The 18,794-nt window shown below is 33.7% G+C and overlaps 4 protein-coding genes across 7 annotated transcripts; all 4 read left to right on the forward strand.

The window, feature by feature from the left end:
- The first annotated feature begins 2,903 nt into the window (after positions 1-2,903).
- On the forward strand, positions 2,904-5,531 carry si:ch211-241b2.4 (C2H2-type zinc finger protein). Its single transcript, XM_058758592.1, has 2 exons — positions 2,904-3,056; positions 3,747-5,531. Exons 1-2 carry the CDS (start codon positions 3,002-3,004, stop codon positions 4,478-4,480), a joined length of 789 nt encoding a protein of 262 aa, XP_058614575.1. The 5' UTR covers positions 2,904-3,001; the 3' UTR covers positions 4,481-5,531.
- A 793-nt stretch (positions 5,532-6,324) lies between these two features.
- Positions 6,325-8,448, forward strand: LOC131528924 (oocyte zinc finger protein XlCOF15-like). Its single transcript, XM_058758393.1, has 2 exons — positions 6,325-6,462; positions 7,626-8,448. Exons 1-2 carry the CDS (start codon positions 6,378-6,380, stop codon positions 8,378-8,380), a joined length of 840 nt encoding a protein of 279 aa, XP_058614376.1. The 5' UTR covers positions 6,325-6,377; the 3' UTR covers positions 8,381-8,448.
- Positions 8,449-10,477: 2,029 nt separating this feature from the next.
- On the forward strand, positions 10,478-13,580 carry LOC131529035 (zinc finger protein 502-like). Of its 2 annotated transcripts, none has more exons than XM_058758536.1 (2): positions 10,478-10,717; positions 11,749-13,580. In XM_058758536.1, exon 2 carries the CDS (start codon positions 11,754-11,756, stop codon positions 12,561-12,563), a length of 810 nt encoding a protein of 269 aa, XP_058614519.1. In that variant the 5' UTR covers positions 10,478-10,717; positions 11,749-11,753; the 3' UTR covers positions 12,564-13,580. The 2 variants fall into 2 exon arrangements, with proteins under 2 accessions (XP_058614519.1, XP_058614520.1); XM_058758537.1 differs by having other exon boundaries at positions 10,656-10,717; positions 11,752-13,580.
- A 111-nt stretch (positions 13,581-13,691) lies between these two features.
- LOC131529320 (gastrula zinc finger protein XlCGF8.2DB-like) lies at positions 13,692-18,013 on the forward strand. 3 transcript variants are annotated; one of them, XM_058758976.1, is made up of 3 exons: positions 13,692-13,845; positions 15,499-15,618; positions 16,887-18,013. In XM_058758976.1, the coding sequence occupies exons 2-3, from the start codon at positions 15,561-15,563 to the stop codon at positions 17,792-17,794; spliced, it is 966 nt and encodes a 321-aa protein (XP_058614959.1). In that variant the 5' UTR covers positions 13,692-13,845; positions 15,499-15,560; the 3' UTR covers positions 17,795-18,013. The 3 variants fall into 3 exon arrangements, with proteins under 3 accessions (XP_058614959.1, XP_058614961.1, XP_058614960.1); XM_058758978.1 differs by lacking the exon at positions 13,692-13,845 and adding an exon at positions 15,055-15,336 and having other exon boundaries at positions 15,446-15,618; XM_058758977.1 differs by lacking the exon at positions 13,692-13,845 and adding an exon at positions 15,055-15,336.
- The last annotated feature ends 781 nt before the right edge of the window (positions 18,014-18,794 follow it).

An 18,794-nucleotide genomic window follows, 5' to 3' on the forward strand; every position in this document is an offset into this window, starting at 1 on the left:
TATTTCCTCTTTCTAATTATTTTCAGTTGTGGGAAGCAAGCCAATATACAGTACATACATTCACACACATACATCTGCCTAGTCATGCTTTGGTAATGAGACTAAATGTTTCCCGGCAGAGTTCAATTACTTAAAAAGAATCTCAAATATATTGTCTTTATGAGGAAGATTAATATCATTTTTATGAGAAGGGCACCCAACCCAACCATTCTCACATAACTGCATTCAAATATGCCCTTAAGAATAAAGCTGCTGAAGAGCCTCTGGATCAATACATAAGGAACAAGGAAACACAAACACAAATGCAACGTGAAGGTGATCTTTCAAATGCTGGAAACTACTTCCTGATTCCTTTTATCAGTGTCTCCCTCCTATTTGATTTTTACTTCCTGGTGAGACAGTTTGCAAATATGTTTTGGGAAACACATCATTCTGTTTATTGTTCTGTAGTTCTCTTCAGTTCTCTTGTTCTGTTCATTTATTCAGCAAAGTGCAAAGATTGTTTTGCATGTCGACTCAAGTGCTGCAAAGAGGAAAAAGATGACAAGCAAAGTTATTAAAAGTTCACTAAATGCATATTATTGTTGCTGTTGTTAAAAATGCGGAATATAAGCATTTCGACCAGTTGTCTCAGACTTTTGGCTTCCACTGTATGTCCTTCCAATAAAAATGATTTTATATCTTCCTTCCCTCCTGCGAGACCACAGGATGTTGGACTGGCTTTATGTTTTTCCTTTCATTGCATAATCATTAACAGGTTTGCAAAGCAGGTGAGTCAGAGAAGGAAGTGACTCTAAGGAAGTATTTTGTTTTTATCCATTAAAAAAAATAGATGCACACAATAATACAAAGAACATACCTGGGTCAATGATGTGACGCTATAATGGATCTTAACCCATAAGAACCCACAGTGACGCCAGTGTCACAAACACTGGTGATTATCTGAAAAGGTCTTTTTAAAGCATAATCCCTCGCTTTCAACTCAGGAAGTCCCTGAGTGACATATAATGAACATCCAGGTTCAGTCATGTGATAATGTGTGCATTTTTGTTGCCATGGCAACATTTCCAAAATGGTGTCCTGTCTGGTTAGCACATGTTGCAGTATCAGCAATTTTTAAAATGCTTGTTTTTGTTACTAAAGGTATGTTTCAACCCATGCAACAATTACAATGTTTTAATAACATATCCTAGATTACTCTTAACCTGATTTTAATACATTTCTTGAACAAATTGATAAAAAACAAGTTACAAAGATTTTGTGGTGACATATGTCACATCAGGCTCTTAACTTTATAAAAGTAGGTGAAATTTTGATGTGATGTATTTGTCACATTAAGAAAAATGGTAAAAATGGTAATGAGCTGCTCAATTAATTTAGCTGATTCAATTATTTTAGTGTTATATATATTCTGCTGCTCATTTCAAAGCATATTTGAACAAATCTATGTGCATGTTTAACATGTTGACCTCCAGTGTGAGGTAGTTATTTATTTTTATTCAGTTTGCACATTTCCGAGATGTGAAAAAAACAAAAAATCTAAAAATTAATTTCTGGTTAAACCATATACCTGAAAAGGTAGAATTTTGATATGTTACAAAAGAGTTGTTGTAACATTTAATGGTCACAGTTATGTGGTTTTGAAATATGTTGTGGCAAAGCAAATAAAATGCAAAAACTATATTACTTCTGAAAAAGGTTTTTGTTTTATCTTACCAGAAAAGTAATCATTTTGATATATGTTGTGGAAAAGCAAATAAACAGAAAAAACCCTGTTATTTAGCAAAAAAAAAAAAAATGATAAAATTATTTTTTTTCAATTGAGAAATAAACGGCAAATGTGACATATGTGTAACATTACAGATCTTTCACAAGGAGGGGTTGTATTTTTAAAATAACTGCAGAAACGTGTTATAAGTGGTCCATTTGGTCTGTTTTCTATGCCCCATAATTTTCCTATAAGGAGAAATTGGTCCGGGTTCTTATGGGTTAAAATAAGACATTCAATTCATACAGAGAGTGACTTGAATATAAGCTACAACTACAACTCTCTCTAGTGAAAACAAAAACACAGCATGTTTCTGTAATTAAATACGTTAAATAAAGTTAAAGTGAAAGTATGCTGCGCTGTAGCGCTCGATGCGCTGCCACCACCTCGTGGTTAAAAGTGGCACCTACATCAGATAAAGATCCCGTCCTCTTGATCCCGACAACTTGTTTTATGTCATTTAATATTTTTCGAGCATTTTAAATGATATGCATCTCTACAATTATTATTATTTATTTTTTATCAATATAGATGACTGTTATGTCTTATTAAACGTCCCTGCATGTTCCATGTTTATCACACGATGCATCCATAACGTCCTGTGAAAATATATTTATATATGCCTAAATATATTTTCGACGTTTATTTTGAACATGCATGGCTCAATGACGTGATTTATTGTATCCTAAAATAAAGAAGTGAATTAAATGTTCACTTCTTCTGTGATGAGCTTGTTTTCAGTGTAGCTAGTGAAAAAAGCTGCTTTGACGATTCATAAAGTTATTAACTATTCAGCATTTTCAACTGTTCAATTTCAAGTCAAACTAAATATAGTTGAAGTGAAATAACAGCAACTAAAGATAAACACAGAGATTTGCAATTTCAAAGTACTAGGCTATGTTAGAATTATTGCTTTGCATGCAATATTCTCATACTGTCAATACGCAGTCAAAAATGATATAAAAGAGGGGAACTGCAATAAAAAAAAGAGGTGCCACTGCCAGTAATGTTAATGGAATAATAATTGCAGTTACTGCCATGAAATATAAATGAAAGCCCACTTCACATTCCAGCCCATTAGATGGCAGAAATGCACTGTTATTACATTAGAAATCAAAGCAGAAGAAGTGTAGCGCTGGACAACAGCTGAAAGTGCTGTAAGAAACCAGAGGATTTACTGCAGGAGAAACACCTGACATCTGCACGACATGTTAGACAGAGGAGAAGGAGAACATGAGTGACCCAGAGACCTGCAGAGTCAATGAAGATGATCCTGAGCAGCAAACAGGTTAGTGATGAAGAACATTCAGATCACAAACCTTCAGATCTGAAGCATCATCTGACACATTTAAAAAGAAAGAATGACCCTCTAACACTAAAGCATTCTCTATTCTTTTACTTTTCTTTTGACTTGTTTTATTATAATATAGAATAAAAAATAGAGAAGACCCTCTAACACTAGAGTTCCCTATTCTTTTTCTATTCTATCTACTTGTTTTCTTTTTATTTATTATAAAAGCCCTTGCTACATGTACTGTGTTAGGCCAACCAAGACTTGTCACAGTACTTGCATATTATTGCTCTTTTGTTGGTTTTGATTGCTTCTTGTCCTCATTTGTAAGTCGCTAGTTTGGATAAAAGCGTCTGCTAAAGGATTAAATGTAAATGTAAATTATAAGAGCTGTAAAATAACCAATAATATAAGGCAAGAGCTAAAAATAAACTGACATAATGCATATAAATAATAATTATTATTATTATTATAATGCTTGATGCTTAACACATAAAAAAGATAATAAAAACTAGAAATGTTAATCAAGACAAACTCTATATGATTTTTATTTAATTTTTTAAACTTTGAATTTTTATGGTTACAGATTTTTTGTGTATTTCTGCTATGAAATTGTGATATTACAGCATTTGTTCCCCTTGAATTGAATTGTGATTTTTGTGTGTGTGTGTGTGTGTGTCATTTCAGATCTGTTGGAAGTCATTGAATTGGAGGATATGCCTAATCATTTCATAACCGGAGAAAAATCTTCACATGAAAGTAATTTTTCTGAGAAAAGTGCTCCGAGAGCAAGATCTTCCCGTTTTCTCCCCTGCCCTCACTGTGAAAAGAGTTTCTCCCGTAAAGGAGATCTGGACAGACACGTGCGGATCCACACGGGAGAAAAGCCGTTCACCTGCGTTGAGTGCGGGAAGAGCTTCACACTGGCGGACGGACTCAGAAAACACCTGCGCTCTCACTCCGGAGTCAGATCCTTTCACTGCCATCAGTGTGGAAAGACCTTTATTTTGCCGTCACACCTGAAAAGACACATGATCATTCATGCAGATTTCAAACCATACTTGTGTTCTCTCTGCGGAAAGAGTTTTTCTCAGCTGGACTGTTTGAAAAAGCATCAGAACACACACAGCGGAGCCAGACCTCACGTGTGCTTCGAGTGTGGGAACGCTTTTAATTCAGCTGACACTTTGAAACGGCACCGCAGGATTCACACCGGAGAGAAACCGTACTCCTGCTCCGAGTGTGGCAAGAGTTTCGCTCAGTCCGGACACCTGAGACAACACGAGAGGGTTCATACGGGACAGAAGCCGTACTACTGCTCGCTTTGTGGAAGGAGTTTCAGCACAGCAAGGAATCTACCGGCTCATATGAAAAAACATCGACCTGACACGTATCAGATAAACCAAGATGATGAAAACTGATGCAGTGAGATCGGAAAAATACTTCATTGCACTGAAATCACACAGGATTATTCTATATGTGCTGCATGTCTGTAAACTAAGAGTGTTAGAAATTTATTCATGCAGGCAACTGTTACAGCATACAAAAACCAGTCTTAAGTGTCAATTTTTCGAAATTGAGATTTATACAGCATCTGAAAGCTGAATAAATATAATTTCCATTGATGTATGGTTTGTTAGGATCGGACAATATTTGGCTGAGATACAACTATTTGAAAATCTGGAATCTGAGGGTGCAAAAAAAATCTAAATATTGAGAAAATCTCCTTTAAATTTGTCCAAATGAATTCTTAGCAATGCATATTACTAATCAAAAACGACGTTTTGATATATTTACAGTAGTAAATTTACAAAATATCTTCATGGAACATGATCTTTACTTAATATCCTAATGATTTTTGGCATAAAAGAAAAATCTATAATTTTGACCCATACAGTGTATTTTTGGCTATTGCTACAAATATACCCCAGCGACTTAAGACTGGTTTTGTGGTCCAGGGTCACATATATTATCACATTAATAAGTAGATAAGGTCAGTTTGGTTATTTTAGAGAGAGAAAAATATTTAATTTAGCTTTATTGTCACAAAGTGGAAAACCAATTTTTCAGTTCAGACTATATGGTAGTATTTCCCTATTTAAAATGTATAAATTTATTTATTTAAATTAATAGGCCTAATACTTTATCATCATAACAGAAGTCAAGCTTTCTTAAAGTTTTAGCAATATTTATTTAAGGTTATATTATTGGAAGTCAGTGGTTATTTTAAAGTTTTTTATTTGTTTATTTTTTTCTGTGCATAAAGTACTAAAATATTAACTGTGAATAATTTGTTGTGTTGTGTTGTGATGATATTTGCTGGTCAAGGTCATTATTAGAAATTAGATTTTTTTTTATTGTCAGCCCTGGAATATTGAAGTCCATATAATTTTTTCTTCTGAAAATGTCTCAAACAATTTGTAAGTAAACTATTTAAAACAAAAAGCTTTTTACAAATATTTTTTAAATTATAGAACATATAATCGTGTTTATTATTATTTATATGATATATTATTTTCTAAATATAAAAAAAAATACACTTAATTTACATTTGGCACATACTTTTATCCAAAGCAGTATTATTTTATTATCATTGAGATACGAAAGTTATAGTTGTTTTAATATTTTGAATAATTTTTCATATTTTATATGATCAATTTTCCATCTTTATTTTTACATTTTAGTATTTTTGTTGTGATTTTGTAATTTTTTATTAGCTGTTTTTAATATGTGTATATATATATTTTTCTGTTTTAGTTAATACATCAAGGCGAACTAAATAAAAATGATAAACTTTTGGCGACAAGCTGAAATAAAGTAAGTTTAATCTTTCTTTATCTGTACCTGTGCTGCTTTTGCCCAGAAAGACTGAAAGTCACGTTTTTTTTTTTTTTTTTTTTATTAAACTTCAATAAACACAGTCAAAGCACAGTTAGGACTACAGTAATACACATAAAACACACTCAAAAACATATATACAAGTGAAACAGTCACGTGGGTTTCAGCTGACTGAGACGTCGAACGTCATAGATCACGTGTTCATGGCTTCGAATCTTCGGCGTCGAATGTAAACATCAATTCTTTCGAATCTTTTCAAAACGCGTTCGATTTCCGAAAGCCGAGCTCCAGCTGCGCGCGGACTCTTTCCCGACAGTCTGCGATGCGCGTCAGTGAAGTGTGGACACGGAGGCGCACAGCAAGGGAAGGCGCTGTTTGGGACAGGCCCGCAGATTAAATGCTGGAGAACATTTTCCTCCTTCCAGCATGAGAAGAAGACGCGTCTCAAACAGGAGTTCCTAATGACATCCTGCTGTAAAGATGGAGTTTATTAAAGAGGAGAATGAGTACATGTGTGATCCAGAACCCTGCAGAATTAAACAAGAAGATAATGAGGAACAAATAGGTTATTATTGGTTCTTTATTAATGACTGCTGAGCAGATTTACTGGCTGTAGGTAACGTTACAAAAAAAAAATTGAAGCTGTCAAATTATGTAAATAATAGTAATTGTTATTATTAATAATAACTATTATTACATATAGAATATTATCATTATTGTAATAGTATTATATAACTTATAATTTGTCTGCTAATATTAATAATAATGGTAATATTGTTCATAAAACTTTATTATTATTAGTAGTAATTAATTAATTTTTTAAAATTAAATTTATATAAGATTTGACAGCTTCCAGTGTTTTTGTAATGTAAATATATATTTCTATTTATTTTAATACCACAAATGTTACATAAAATGTAAAAAAAAAAAAAAAAAAAACATCAATGGTTTATCTGCCGGTACATTTTGTTGTTGTTATTATGTCATTTATAATTTAACAGCTAATATTAATAATAAAGAAGAATTGTACATAACATTAGAATTAAATAGATTATACTAAATATATAACATAAGGATTAATCTTTTAAAGGCCTTCCTGTCATTAAATGTTATTATTTAATTCATCATTTGATAGCTAATATTAATAATAATAAGAAGAAGATAGCATCAGTATTATTATTATTAGTGCGGTCAAACGATTAATTGTGATTAAACGCATCCAAAATAAAAGTTTTTGTTTACATAATATATGTGTGTGCTGTTTATATTTATTATGTATATATACACACACATGCATGTATATATAAAAAAAAAAAAAAGGTTATGTTTATATATTAAATATATTTATAATATAAACTATATAAATATAGACATGTTAATTCATGTAAATATTTTCAAAGTACATACTGTATGAATGTTTATATTTATATATACATAATAAATACACACAGAACACACATATTATGCAAACAAAAACTTTTATTTTGGATGCAATTAATCGCGATTAATCTTTTGACAGCACTAATTATTATTATAGAATTTGACAGTTTCCTGGTGTATTTGTACATTATAGAATTATATAATATTAAAATAAAACCTAAAAAGAAATATTTGAATGGCCATCCGACCTTTAAATTCACCTTTAATTGTTCCGTCTTTATTTGATCGTTTACATTTCACAACTGTTCTTCTTAAATTGAATTTATCAATTTTGTGTCTTCATTTTAGACCTGATGGAAGCGAATGAAGTGGAGGAGAAACAGCATCACTTCACAACTGGAGACAAAACAGGAGGCAAAAATTATTTCATCTGCCCGCAGTGCGGAAAGAGTTTCCCGCATAAAGGAGATCTTAATAAACACTTACGGATCCACACCGGAGAGAGACCGTTCATGTGCATTCAGTGTGGAAAGAGCTTCACGCAGAAAGCAAACCTTAACAGACACCTGCGCGTTCACTCTGGAGAAAGACCCTTCATGTGCCCTCAATGCGGACGGAGCTTCACGTCCACCAGCATCCTCAAACACCATCTGCGCTCTCACTCCGGAGTGAAGTCGTTCAGCTGCGATCAGTGCGATAAGAAGTTTATTTTAGCCAAACTGTTGAAAAGACATCTGAAGATGCATGCAAACCAGAAGCCGCACTTGTGCTCTTTCTGCGGGAAGAGTTTTTCACAATTGGACTATTTTAACGAGCATCAGAAAATGCATATCGGTGGGAGACCTCATAAATGCTCTGAGTGCGGAAATGCCTTTAATACGGCCGATTCCTTGAGACGACACCAGAGGATTCATACCGGAGAGAAACCGTACATTTGTTCGCATTGTGGAAAGGGTTTCATTCAGTCGGGACATTTGAGAGCACATGAGAGACTGCATACGGGAGAGAAGCCGTATCAGTGCTATTTATGTGAGAAGAGCTTCACGCATTCAAGTAAACTGTTGATTCATGTTAGAAAGCGTTGCCCAAAGTTGTCACTGTGAGCAAAGTTTATGCTCACGTCCATCCCTTTAAAGGAATTTGCTGAAAATATACTCACTCTCAGGGCATTCAAGATGTAGATGAGTTTGTTTCTTCATGAGAAATGTAGCATTGCATCACTGTCTCAGCAATGTGAATGGGTGCCGTCAGAATGAGAGTCCAAACAGCTGATAAAAACATCACAATAATCCACACCACTCCAGTCCATCTATTAATGTCTTATGAAGAGAAAAGCTGCATGTTTGTGAGAAACAAATCCAGCATTAAGGCGTTTTTAACTTCAAACCATCTCTTTTTATCCAAAAATGCAAGTCTGTAATCCATAGTAATGCTTCGTCCAGTCCATCTTCTGTTGTCTCTTACATCAAAATTCACACACATATTTGTGTAGAGCTGTTTTGGACTGTAAATGTGTTTGATCTGTGCAGATTACTCTCCTGATTCAGACCAGACACCTTTTTTTACTAGAAAGCAATATGTGACCATGGACCACAAAACCAGTCATGAGGTTAAATCTTTTGAAATTGAGATTTTTCATCATCGGAAATCTGGATAAATAAGCTTTCCACTGATGTATGGTTTGTTAGGATAGGACAATATAGGGAGCAAAAAAAAATCTAAATATTGAGAAAATCGCCTTTAAAGTTGTCCAAATGAAGTTCTTAGCAATGCATATTACTAATAAAAAATTAAGTTTTGATATATATATTTATATAAAAAAAAAAAATCGATCATTTTGACCCATACAATGTATTGTACAAATATACCTGTGCTACTTATGACTGCTTTTGTGCTCCAGGGTCACACATTATTGACAGAGGACTTGTATTTTACCCAGATGCAAGTTCAAAACACCTTAATGATAGACTTGTTTCTTACAAACACGCAGCTTTTGCTTCTCAAGTCGTTAACTGATGGACTGGAGTGTGGATTACTGTGATGTTTTTATCAGGTGTTTGGATTCTGACGGCACCCATTCACTGCAGATCATCCATTGCTGAGACAGTGATGTAATGCATTTTGATGGGTTTGTGGGGAAACTTTTCATTCCATTTGTCAATCAAAAGCAACAGTAGACTATTAAATCTGCATCTTTAACAGCTTAATTTAGTTAGTCTAGTTGCAGAAAGCTGATGCACTGAGATTGAGACGGTCTTCTGTTGCACTGAAACCCGTCCGTTTCGTCTCACAGCATGTGGAAATATAAGCCAGGTGTTTTGCTGTTTCTATAAATGTTCATTTTTCTGTCACACACAGATGTAAATGGCCATAATGCTTTTCCAAAGTTGTGAATTTAAATCTAAAGTACATATTTTTGTGTAGACTTTTATATTTACAATGCATACAAATTAAATGCGTTTTGGTTTAAATCAAAAGTACATTTACTTTCATGCATTAGGCAGATTCTTGTTCCGTGAACGATGTATAAATAATGTGTTTGTGCCCATGTTTTTGTAAATGTTTTTAAACACCAGATATCTTTGAACAAATGCTCCTTCAATGTTATTGGAAGAACGCTTTTTAATGAGTTTTCTAGAACCTTGTGACAACATTCTGACAACACTCCGTCAGCTGGATAGCAAGTAATTAATGTTGATGTCAATGATGGTTTAATTTAGATTGATGGTTTTTTTTGTTTTGTTTTTTAATGTATACATCATCTCAAAATATGGACTTTCAAAAACAAAAAGAAAATCTGAAAACTGGACTTTGTGGAAGTGCGTTGGAAAATACCTATATTACAGCTGCCACCTAGTGGTTAAAATATGAACATGTTCAACAATATGATAAAATAAATAAATAAAAATTATTACACTAAATAAAGCTCATAAGTACAAAGATTTAGACATTATATTTAGAAGTCAGTGTTCAGATCAGCTATGAATTATTATTTTTATTTATAATACATCATGTGCAAAGCAACCTCCCTCACACTCTTTTTTTTTTTTTTTGCATTCATCACAGGCACCCAAATCATATATTAAAATGTAACTGGTTCCCTTTTTTTTAAACTAACATTTATATATTTCAAATATCCCTTTGCAATAACAAGTTTATGCAAGTACGTGCATATAGAAACCACAACTGTACATGCAATAACAACTGTAGTTTATTTTAGACTCTGCTTAAAATGCAGGATTTTAATGCACATAATGTTATAATGGGGAATAAATATAAGGAAATAATCACCACTCATATACAAACTTCATTCTCTTCCACTCCAGTACAGTAGATGGCGGACTGTTTAGTTAGAAATCCGTCAGTACTCCATCAATAGAAGAAAAGAATGGCTCCTTAAACACAGGAGATCTTTGTCAAATCTTCAGCTGGAGTCTAACGTGAGTTGGTTTTCTATGTTTTAACAGTTCAAGATTGTGATGATACTCATAACTGGTGCGCGCGGTTGGTATTTACAACAGAATTGCTGCAGTATAAACAGTGCTGCTGTCTGTTGTTATGAACATGTACCGTTATAGGAATAGGTGTAGTTAAAGTTAAATTAAATATTTTTTTTATTTTTTATAATTTGAGTATACATTATAAATAATATTACTGTGATTATTTTATATTAGAAAATTATATTGTATTTGTTATATTATTTAATATTCGTTTATTGTTATGTTATTATTGTTTATGTTTAGGCTAATTGCTATTTTTTTAATCTCACAATTCTGACTTTTTTTTCCCCTCTGAATTTTATAAGAAGGTTTATATCTCGTATTTCTGTGGGAGAAAAAACTGAATTGTGAGATTAAAAAAAAAAAAAAAAAAATCACCATGGGCTTATTTTATTTTTAATTCAGTGGCAGAAATAAACTAAATTGGGTAATCAGAATTCAGAGGATAAAGTCAGGATTAAGAAATGTTAACATGCAATTACGAGATTATAACTTGAAACTGCGAGATATAAACTCACAATTATGAGAAATAAGTCTTGCAATGGCAAGAAAAAAAGTCACAATTGTAAGGTAAAATAACACAATTAGCTTTTTAAATGTATTTATTCCTTGGCGGAAACAAGTTTCCATAGAATTGCGACGTTTGATTTGGAGAATGCATTGATATTGTATTGATTTTTGTTTATTAATCTGGGTATTTACTCATTCTTTTAGAAAGTGGCTTGCATTACTCTTTGTAAATGCTGTAAACTTTTGTGCATGACTCTTTCTGTTTTCCAAAAGTTAATGCAAAATTTACCAGTCATGTGAGTTAAAATGAACTGAATCTTCCTACAGATGATGAAGAAGAAATGTTTCCAAAAAGCAAGAGAAATTGACCAATTGATCAATTTTTAATAATGTTACTTTCCAGTTTTGTTACGCATTTGTCCATTTTGACGAATCATGACAGTCTAATGTGTTTATTTTAGAAGTCATGGAACTGAACGAAGTGAAGGAGAAACTCAAGAAGAAACCAAAACAAGAATCGTTTAGTTCCTCCCAAAAAAGATCTCAAAGAAATCCCAAAAATACTCGCACCTGCCCTCATTGTGGAAAGAGTTTTATGCGTAACGAACACCTCAAAATGCACCTGCTGATTCACACCGGAGAGAAGCCCTTCACGTGCCTTCAGTGCGGACGAAGCTTCAGATGTAAAGGAGACCTGACGAAACACACCAGGATCCACACCGGAGAGCGTCCGTATGCGTGTCCTCAGTGTGGAAAGAGCTTCCCGAGCGCATACGTCCTCAAAAACCATCAGCTCCTCCACTCTGGAGTGAGATCTTTTAGCTGTGATCAGTGCGAGAAAACGTTCATCCTGGCCACGCACCTACAGAGACATTTGAAAATCCATACCGATAGGAAGCCTTGCTTGTGTTCGCTCTGCGGCAAGAGGTTTTTTCATTTAAAGGAGCACCAGAAGATGCACGCCGCTGTGAGAGATCATCTGTGCTTTGAGTGTGAGAAGAGCTTTACCTCCGCCAAATCACTCAAACAGCATCAAATGATTCACACTGGAGAGAAACCATATAAGTGCACACGCTGTGAAAAGAGATTCACTCAGTCAGGAACCCTGAAAGATCATGAGAGAGTTCATACTGGAGAAAAGCCGTATCAGTGCTCTTCATGCGGGAGGAACTTCAGCAGATCAAGTAATCTACAAACTCACATGAGAAAGCGTTGCCAGAGTTCATCTTCACATCGTAAACAGTTTGAAATTCAGATTAAGTCAAAGATGGAATAACATTTTTCCATGCTTTAGATGCTTTAGAAAGTAAAAATAGTATGAGACTGTGTGTGTGTGTGTGTGTGTGTGTGTGTGTACCAGTTTTTCTATTCAGGTGGGGACTTAAACCTGAACACACACACAGACTCATGGGGACTCGTGTCACGGTGGGGACCTAAATTGAGGTCTCCACGGGTAAACAAGCTAATAAATCACACAGAATTAAGTTTTTTGAAAATCTAAAAATGCCTGTAGTTTGCTGTAAGGGGTAGGTTTAGGTGAAGGGTTGGTGTAGGGTGATAGAATATACGGTCTGTACTGTAGAAAAAGCATTGCACCTATGGAGAGTCCCCACAAGGATAGCAAACCAGACGTGTGTGTGTAACATTTTATTTAGGTGTGTAACCTTTCTGGCATGCAATATTTTAAAATAATGATCTTCTGAAAGTTAAAGTAATTTAGAAAATACTGAAATCACCAAGCCAGTATTGCATATGCATCAAATGAGTTTTAATATTGCATTTAAATGTATATTTTAGCAAACTGTTCCTTAACTAAAGGTGAAGATGAATAAATGTTTTCTCCAAAACTTTTGTTTTTTTTACATTCCATTACTGACTATAAAACAAAAATAATGTGATTATATGCCATCATATCTGTCTGCACCATTAAAGTTCCAGTTAAGAAATGACTCCCCTGTTTCTGCTTCATATTGAATTATCTTGCACCTGTACACCCAGCTTCTTCTGGCATTGTAGTTATGTCAAAAAGTTATGGTATGTCTTTGTGTTCATCAAAGAAAAGATACTCTTTAATTTTAATTTGCATTTTGAAAATGTGGTTCCTAATATTGTAATTATGATCATGTGACTAACAATTAATCTGTGTATTTTATTATTTAATTGGAAAATAATTTTTGTACTATCCAACAGCATGTCTGTGATTGTAATTTTCTTTTTTCTCTTTCTGGTTCCCCTGGATTCATATTGCCTGTTGTATTGTTTTGTTTAAAGCATAATAAAATAAAAAATCTTGCACCAGTACATAGCCTAATCTAAGTTGACAATAGTTGGGCAGTGCCATAGATGTTCCTCAAGAGGGCACCTTTGGTTTTGATTTCGTGAGCTGCAGAACCAAATGGATGAAATTGGACCTCATGGGTGGAGTTATGTTTAGCTATAGGGTTAAGGTTAGGGTTAGGTTGTGGTTAGTTTGTCTAGTTCCACCCATTGGCTCTGCAGTGAGCAGCCTCTCTTTGAATCCATCTTGGTTCTGCTTTAAAACTGCTGTTTATCAGACCGTGAGTATCATACATTTATTTTATTATATATCGGGAGAATTGTAAATCTTATGTATGTATACATATGCATTGAACTCGAACAGTGTTCGATTCCCGAAAGAATGAGTCTTAAGAGTCGGTTCATTTTAGTGAATCAAAAACAATTACTGTTACTGCGGTTACTGAAATAATCTTTAGTCTCATATTGAATCCTAATAAATTACTTTCCTCGTGTCTGACTAAGAAGTAACCAGTTTCTCCAAGTTTTCGACTAGTTGTTCACAAGACAATGTGTAAAGATTTAATTGGTTCTGTTTGAGCAAAATAGGCTACTTAATGATTGAGCTCGTTTGTTTAACATTGGAAATCTGAGTAGGAATGCTTTTCTCCATCCATATGCTGAACAAATTAATTTTCTTAGTCTGACTGTTAGGAGGTGATACACTAGGCTTGGATTCATTTTATCTACAGCCACTTGCATCGTGTAGTCATGAGAAAAATTACTTATGTTTACAAGTAATCATAGGGTTTCAACATTGCCAAGAATTAGCCATTAAAAACATATTAAATAACATTCATACATTGTATTTTAAATATCTAATATAATTTTAAATATTCATATTTTTATACGTTCCTATATTTTAAATATCTATTTCCAGAATATTTTTTATAGCAAGGACTTTTTGATAGTACAGTGCAATACTTTTCCTCAAACTGTGCATTAAATAAGAACATAACATGATTCCAGTCCAGATGGCAGACTAAGTTAGTTTAGACCTATTTGTTGGTCAGGATCCGTGAGGGTCAAGGGTCACATGTGGCTGGAAATGGGAAAGAACACACCAGTCAGCAGCAGAACAGAATTCTTCAAATGTTTCTTCAAAAGTCATTCTCATATTACAGTGACTGCTGTGAAATTGAGACAATTTTACCAAACATTATGCCTAACATAAAGGGGGGAAACAACAGATTCACAAAATAAATCATATGCGGTATATACTGTAGTGAACTTTCAGTAAAAACCTTCTGGGACCGGTTGCATTAACTGCTTAGTCTTAAAAATGTATGCTTTTAAAGTCAATTACAAAACGGTTGATTGGCCCAATTTTAATTGTAAAAGCAAGACTAATTACCTTTTGGCTAACTGTTTATGCAGCTGGTTCTTGGTGGGGGAGGGGTGTTTTTGGAGTTTCTCCAGGTGCCTTTTTTCATTTCAGCCATGTGAACGTTTTGAACTATCATGGTTCATGAAATGACTCTAAATCTAATGTTTTCCAGCTGTGTGTACATTCATTTTATTTGTTGGGATGTATTCATATCTGACTATCTGTTGTTTGTGTATTGAGCTCAACCATTGTGCAATTCCTGAAAAAATGACTCTTAAAAGTAAGAAACAAATCAAAAACAATCAGTAACCATAGCAGTTACAGAATCAAATTTGCTCTGAATGTCTCTAATTTTCACACATTGACTCATCTTATTGATGTCAGATTTGCAGCAATCAGCCCTGAGGTATGGATTATTTTAAATTACTGTTTGATCAAAACACTTAAAGCTGGATGATTGAGAGTGATTGTAAGTGTTTGAGCATCTGCTAAATGAGCTCCATTGACTCCTTCAGTGAAGCCGTTCATGAGAGTTTTAATGCTGGGGAATATTCCCATCTTCCCACAGCTGAAGAAGAAGCAAGCAGGAGGAATTACTCCAGGAGAAACTACTGACATACTATTGATAAGATGGAGTTTGAGGAAGAACCCTGCAGAATTAAAGATGAAGATACAGAGGAACAAACAGGTTGGTGTTTTCCTTCTTTCTCTTTAATGACTGATGAGGAAGATGCCCTTACGAAACAAAAATGTATTGGAAGATATAATGTCATATATGAAATAATATATTTTGATATATGGGACTCTAGTGTTTATATTTTTCAATATTCTGCAATGTATGCATGAACCATGTATAGCCATATATTGATACATATAAAATATTTATTTAGCAATAAGACAGAAACAATACAGTACTACATAGCTTTATTGAAACACTCATTCCTTTTCATTAACACATGGGTTTACATACAAAATTAAATGTCTCAAAAATACATTCCCAATATGCCTACAAAGGTCCCCAATTCTATACAGATTCAGGCAAATTAACGTCCACATTTAATCAATCAGCAGACACTTTTATAGCAATCAAACCAACAAAAGAGCAATACTATGTAAGTGCTGTGACAAATCTCGGTTAGCCACGTAGCAAGTTTTATATATATATATTTCAAATGTATATATTACAAATGTATTTTCACATACATTTAGTAGATATTAACAATATTATATTTACTATATATTAATATACACACACACACACATGTATAGTCATACATTACGGGATATATACAGTACATACGTATTTGTCAGATTTGGTTACATGTATATGTAACATACATGTTCCCACATAAATGTTAATATATAGTAGCTACATGTGAAAAATACATTATACACACACACACACACACACACACATATATATGTGACATTATACTGGATATATGTTAAATTATGTGTGTAGTCAATATTTATATCTTTACAAATATATAATTCCATATATGAAAATATATTAAAATAAATATTTACCTTGAATTGTGTTCATATATTGCTAATACGTATTCCCATATAAATGTGACTATATGAGCACCATATATGTTCACATATATTCCCCAGTATATGGAAAGCGGCAATTCCTTATGTATTATTCAATATATTGTAATATATTACCACAATGTATTCTATATAATTACCAATATACTGAAAAGTCTTTAATATATTGACCGTTCATATATAATAAAATATATTTTATTTCCATAAGGGTGATGCTGAAAACTGATATACAGTACATCTAAAAAATTCTAGATACCTTTTTACTAAATTAAGGTTCACTTTCCTTTTTGCTTCACATTTGTCCTTCTTTAAATGAATATTGAGAATTTAATTTATTCATTTCCATCAAGTCTAAAACCAACAAAGACAAATGGCATTAATTTAAAAAATCTCATGTTTTCACAGATGAAGATGGAAAGGATGTCAGTCAAAAGCAAGCTAGAAAAACTGGAGTCAAAGGACCTTTCACCTGCTCTGATTGTGGAAAGAGTTACTCACATAAACCAGACCTTAACAGACACATGAGGTTTCACACTGGAGAAGGACTGTTCACGTGCACTCAGTGTGGAAAAGATTTCACAGAGAAAGGAAAGCTGGATGTACACATGAGAGTTCACACTGGAGAAAGACCGTTCACATGCACTCAGTGTGGACAGACTTACGTACATAAACCAGACCTTAACAGACACATGAGGATTCACTCTGGAGAGAAACCATATACATGCACTCAGTGTGGAAAGAGTTTCATTGACACACAAAGCTTAAAATCGCACATGAAAACTCACACTGGAGAAAAACCGTTCACATGTACTGAGTGTGGAAAGAGTTACGTATCCAGAAGCTTTCTCAAAGATCATCAGCTCTCTCACGTTGGAGTGAAGTCGTTCAGCTGTGATCAGTGTGATAAAACATTTGTTGTGGCATCAAACTTAAAAAGACACCTTAAAGTTCATACTGGTGTGAAGCCTCACTTTTGTTCTTTTTGTGGAAAGACTTTTGCACAACTGCAAAAGTTAAAAGAGCACGAGCGTATTCATACTGGTGTGAGACCTTATGCGTGCTTGGACTGTGGAAAGAGCTACACTACATCAGACGGATTAAAAGCACACCAGAGGATTCACACTGGAGAGAAACCTTACATGTGCTCACACTGTGAAAAGTGTTTTGCTCATTTATCATCCCTGCAAGCTCATGAGAGAGTTCATACTGGAGAAAAGCCGTACCAGTGCTCTTCATGTGAGAAGAGTTTTGCTCACTACCCAAGTCTGCATGCTCATATTAAAAAAAAGCGTTGCCCAAAGTTGCCTAAATGAGAAATTTTTCTCTATTCAGATTCATTACATCACATTTGGTGAACAACTCTTGAAAGATGAAAAGATATTAAATCAGTCACGTTTGGCTATAGGGTTGGATGGGGTTTATTACTGATGTCTTTTATTGTGTATATGCTCTCTTAAATGTATTCTGATTGCATGTTTTGAAACAATGAGAAATAAAAAGAAATAAAAATACATGACTCATTTAATGACATAAAGTGTTTTAATGTGTTTATTGTATTTTATGTTTAAACATAATAAAAGAAGATGAAATTGGTTATAAAGACTGAATGAAATGCATGTCTTATTCAGCAGTGAAATACTAATCTATCTAGTATTAAAAAGATTAAATAAAATTGATCTGTGCTTTTATCTTATGGTTACGTTGGAGAAATTATCTTGAAAAAAAAAATCTTGATGCTCAGAATAATTACATGAGTTTCTCTATGAAGTTATGACAATAATTTGGCAGTGCCACACATTTGACTCTAGATTTGTTTTCAGTTTGTTTTCATTTCAACAATGCGATGTTGAGTCATAAGAGGTTCATGAAAGGAGTCAATGTGCTGTGTCTATCAGGGGACATTCGTTTTGTTTTATTGGGAGAAATTTAAATCTGACAATAACAGTGACATGCAACAGTTGAAGGAGTCCAGAAGGTAAATACAACTGCATACTCCTTAGCAGATATTTGAAGCTTAATCTGTCCCAAATTATCTATTATGGCGAAACAACTGTCAACTAGAAAATCTTATTTCTAAATCAATACTTACATATCCCTGCTGAAAAAACAATAGAACCCTGCCCAAAACACAATAGAAAATGTAATGGTTATAATGGGAATTGTATTGGTTTTAATGGAAACTATAATGGTGTCTACTGGTATGTGATGGATTCTATTGGTGGGATGTTAAATCCTATTGGAAAAATGCCCAAAACACACTACAAAAAGGAATTTTGTAATGGTTTTACTGGACAAAGCTAATGGTTCGTTTAA

Source organism: Onychostoma macrolepis, chromosome 21, assembly GCF_012432095.1.
Source record: "Onychostoma macrolepis isolate SWU-2019 chromosome 21, ASM1243209v1, whole genome shotgun sequence".
NCBI lineage: Eukaryota > Metazoa > Chordata > Actinopteri > Cypriniformes > Cyprinidae > Onychostoma > Onychostoma macrolepis.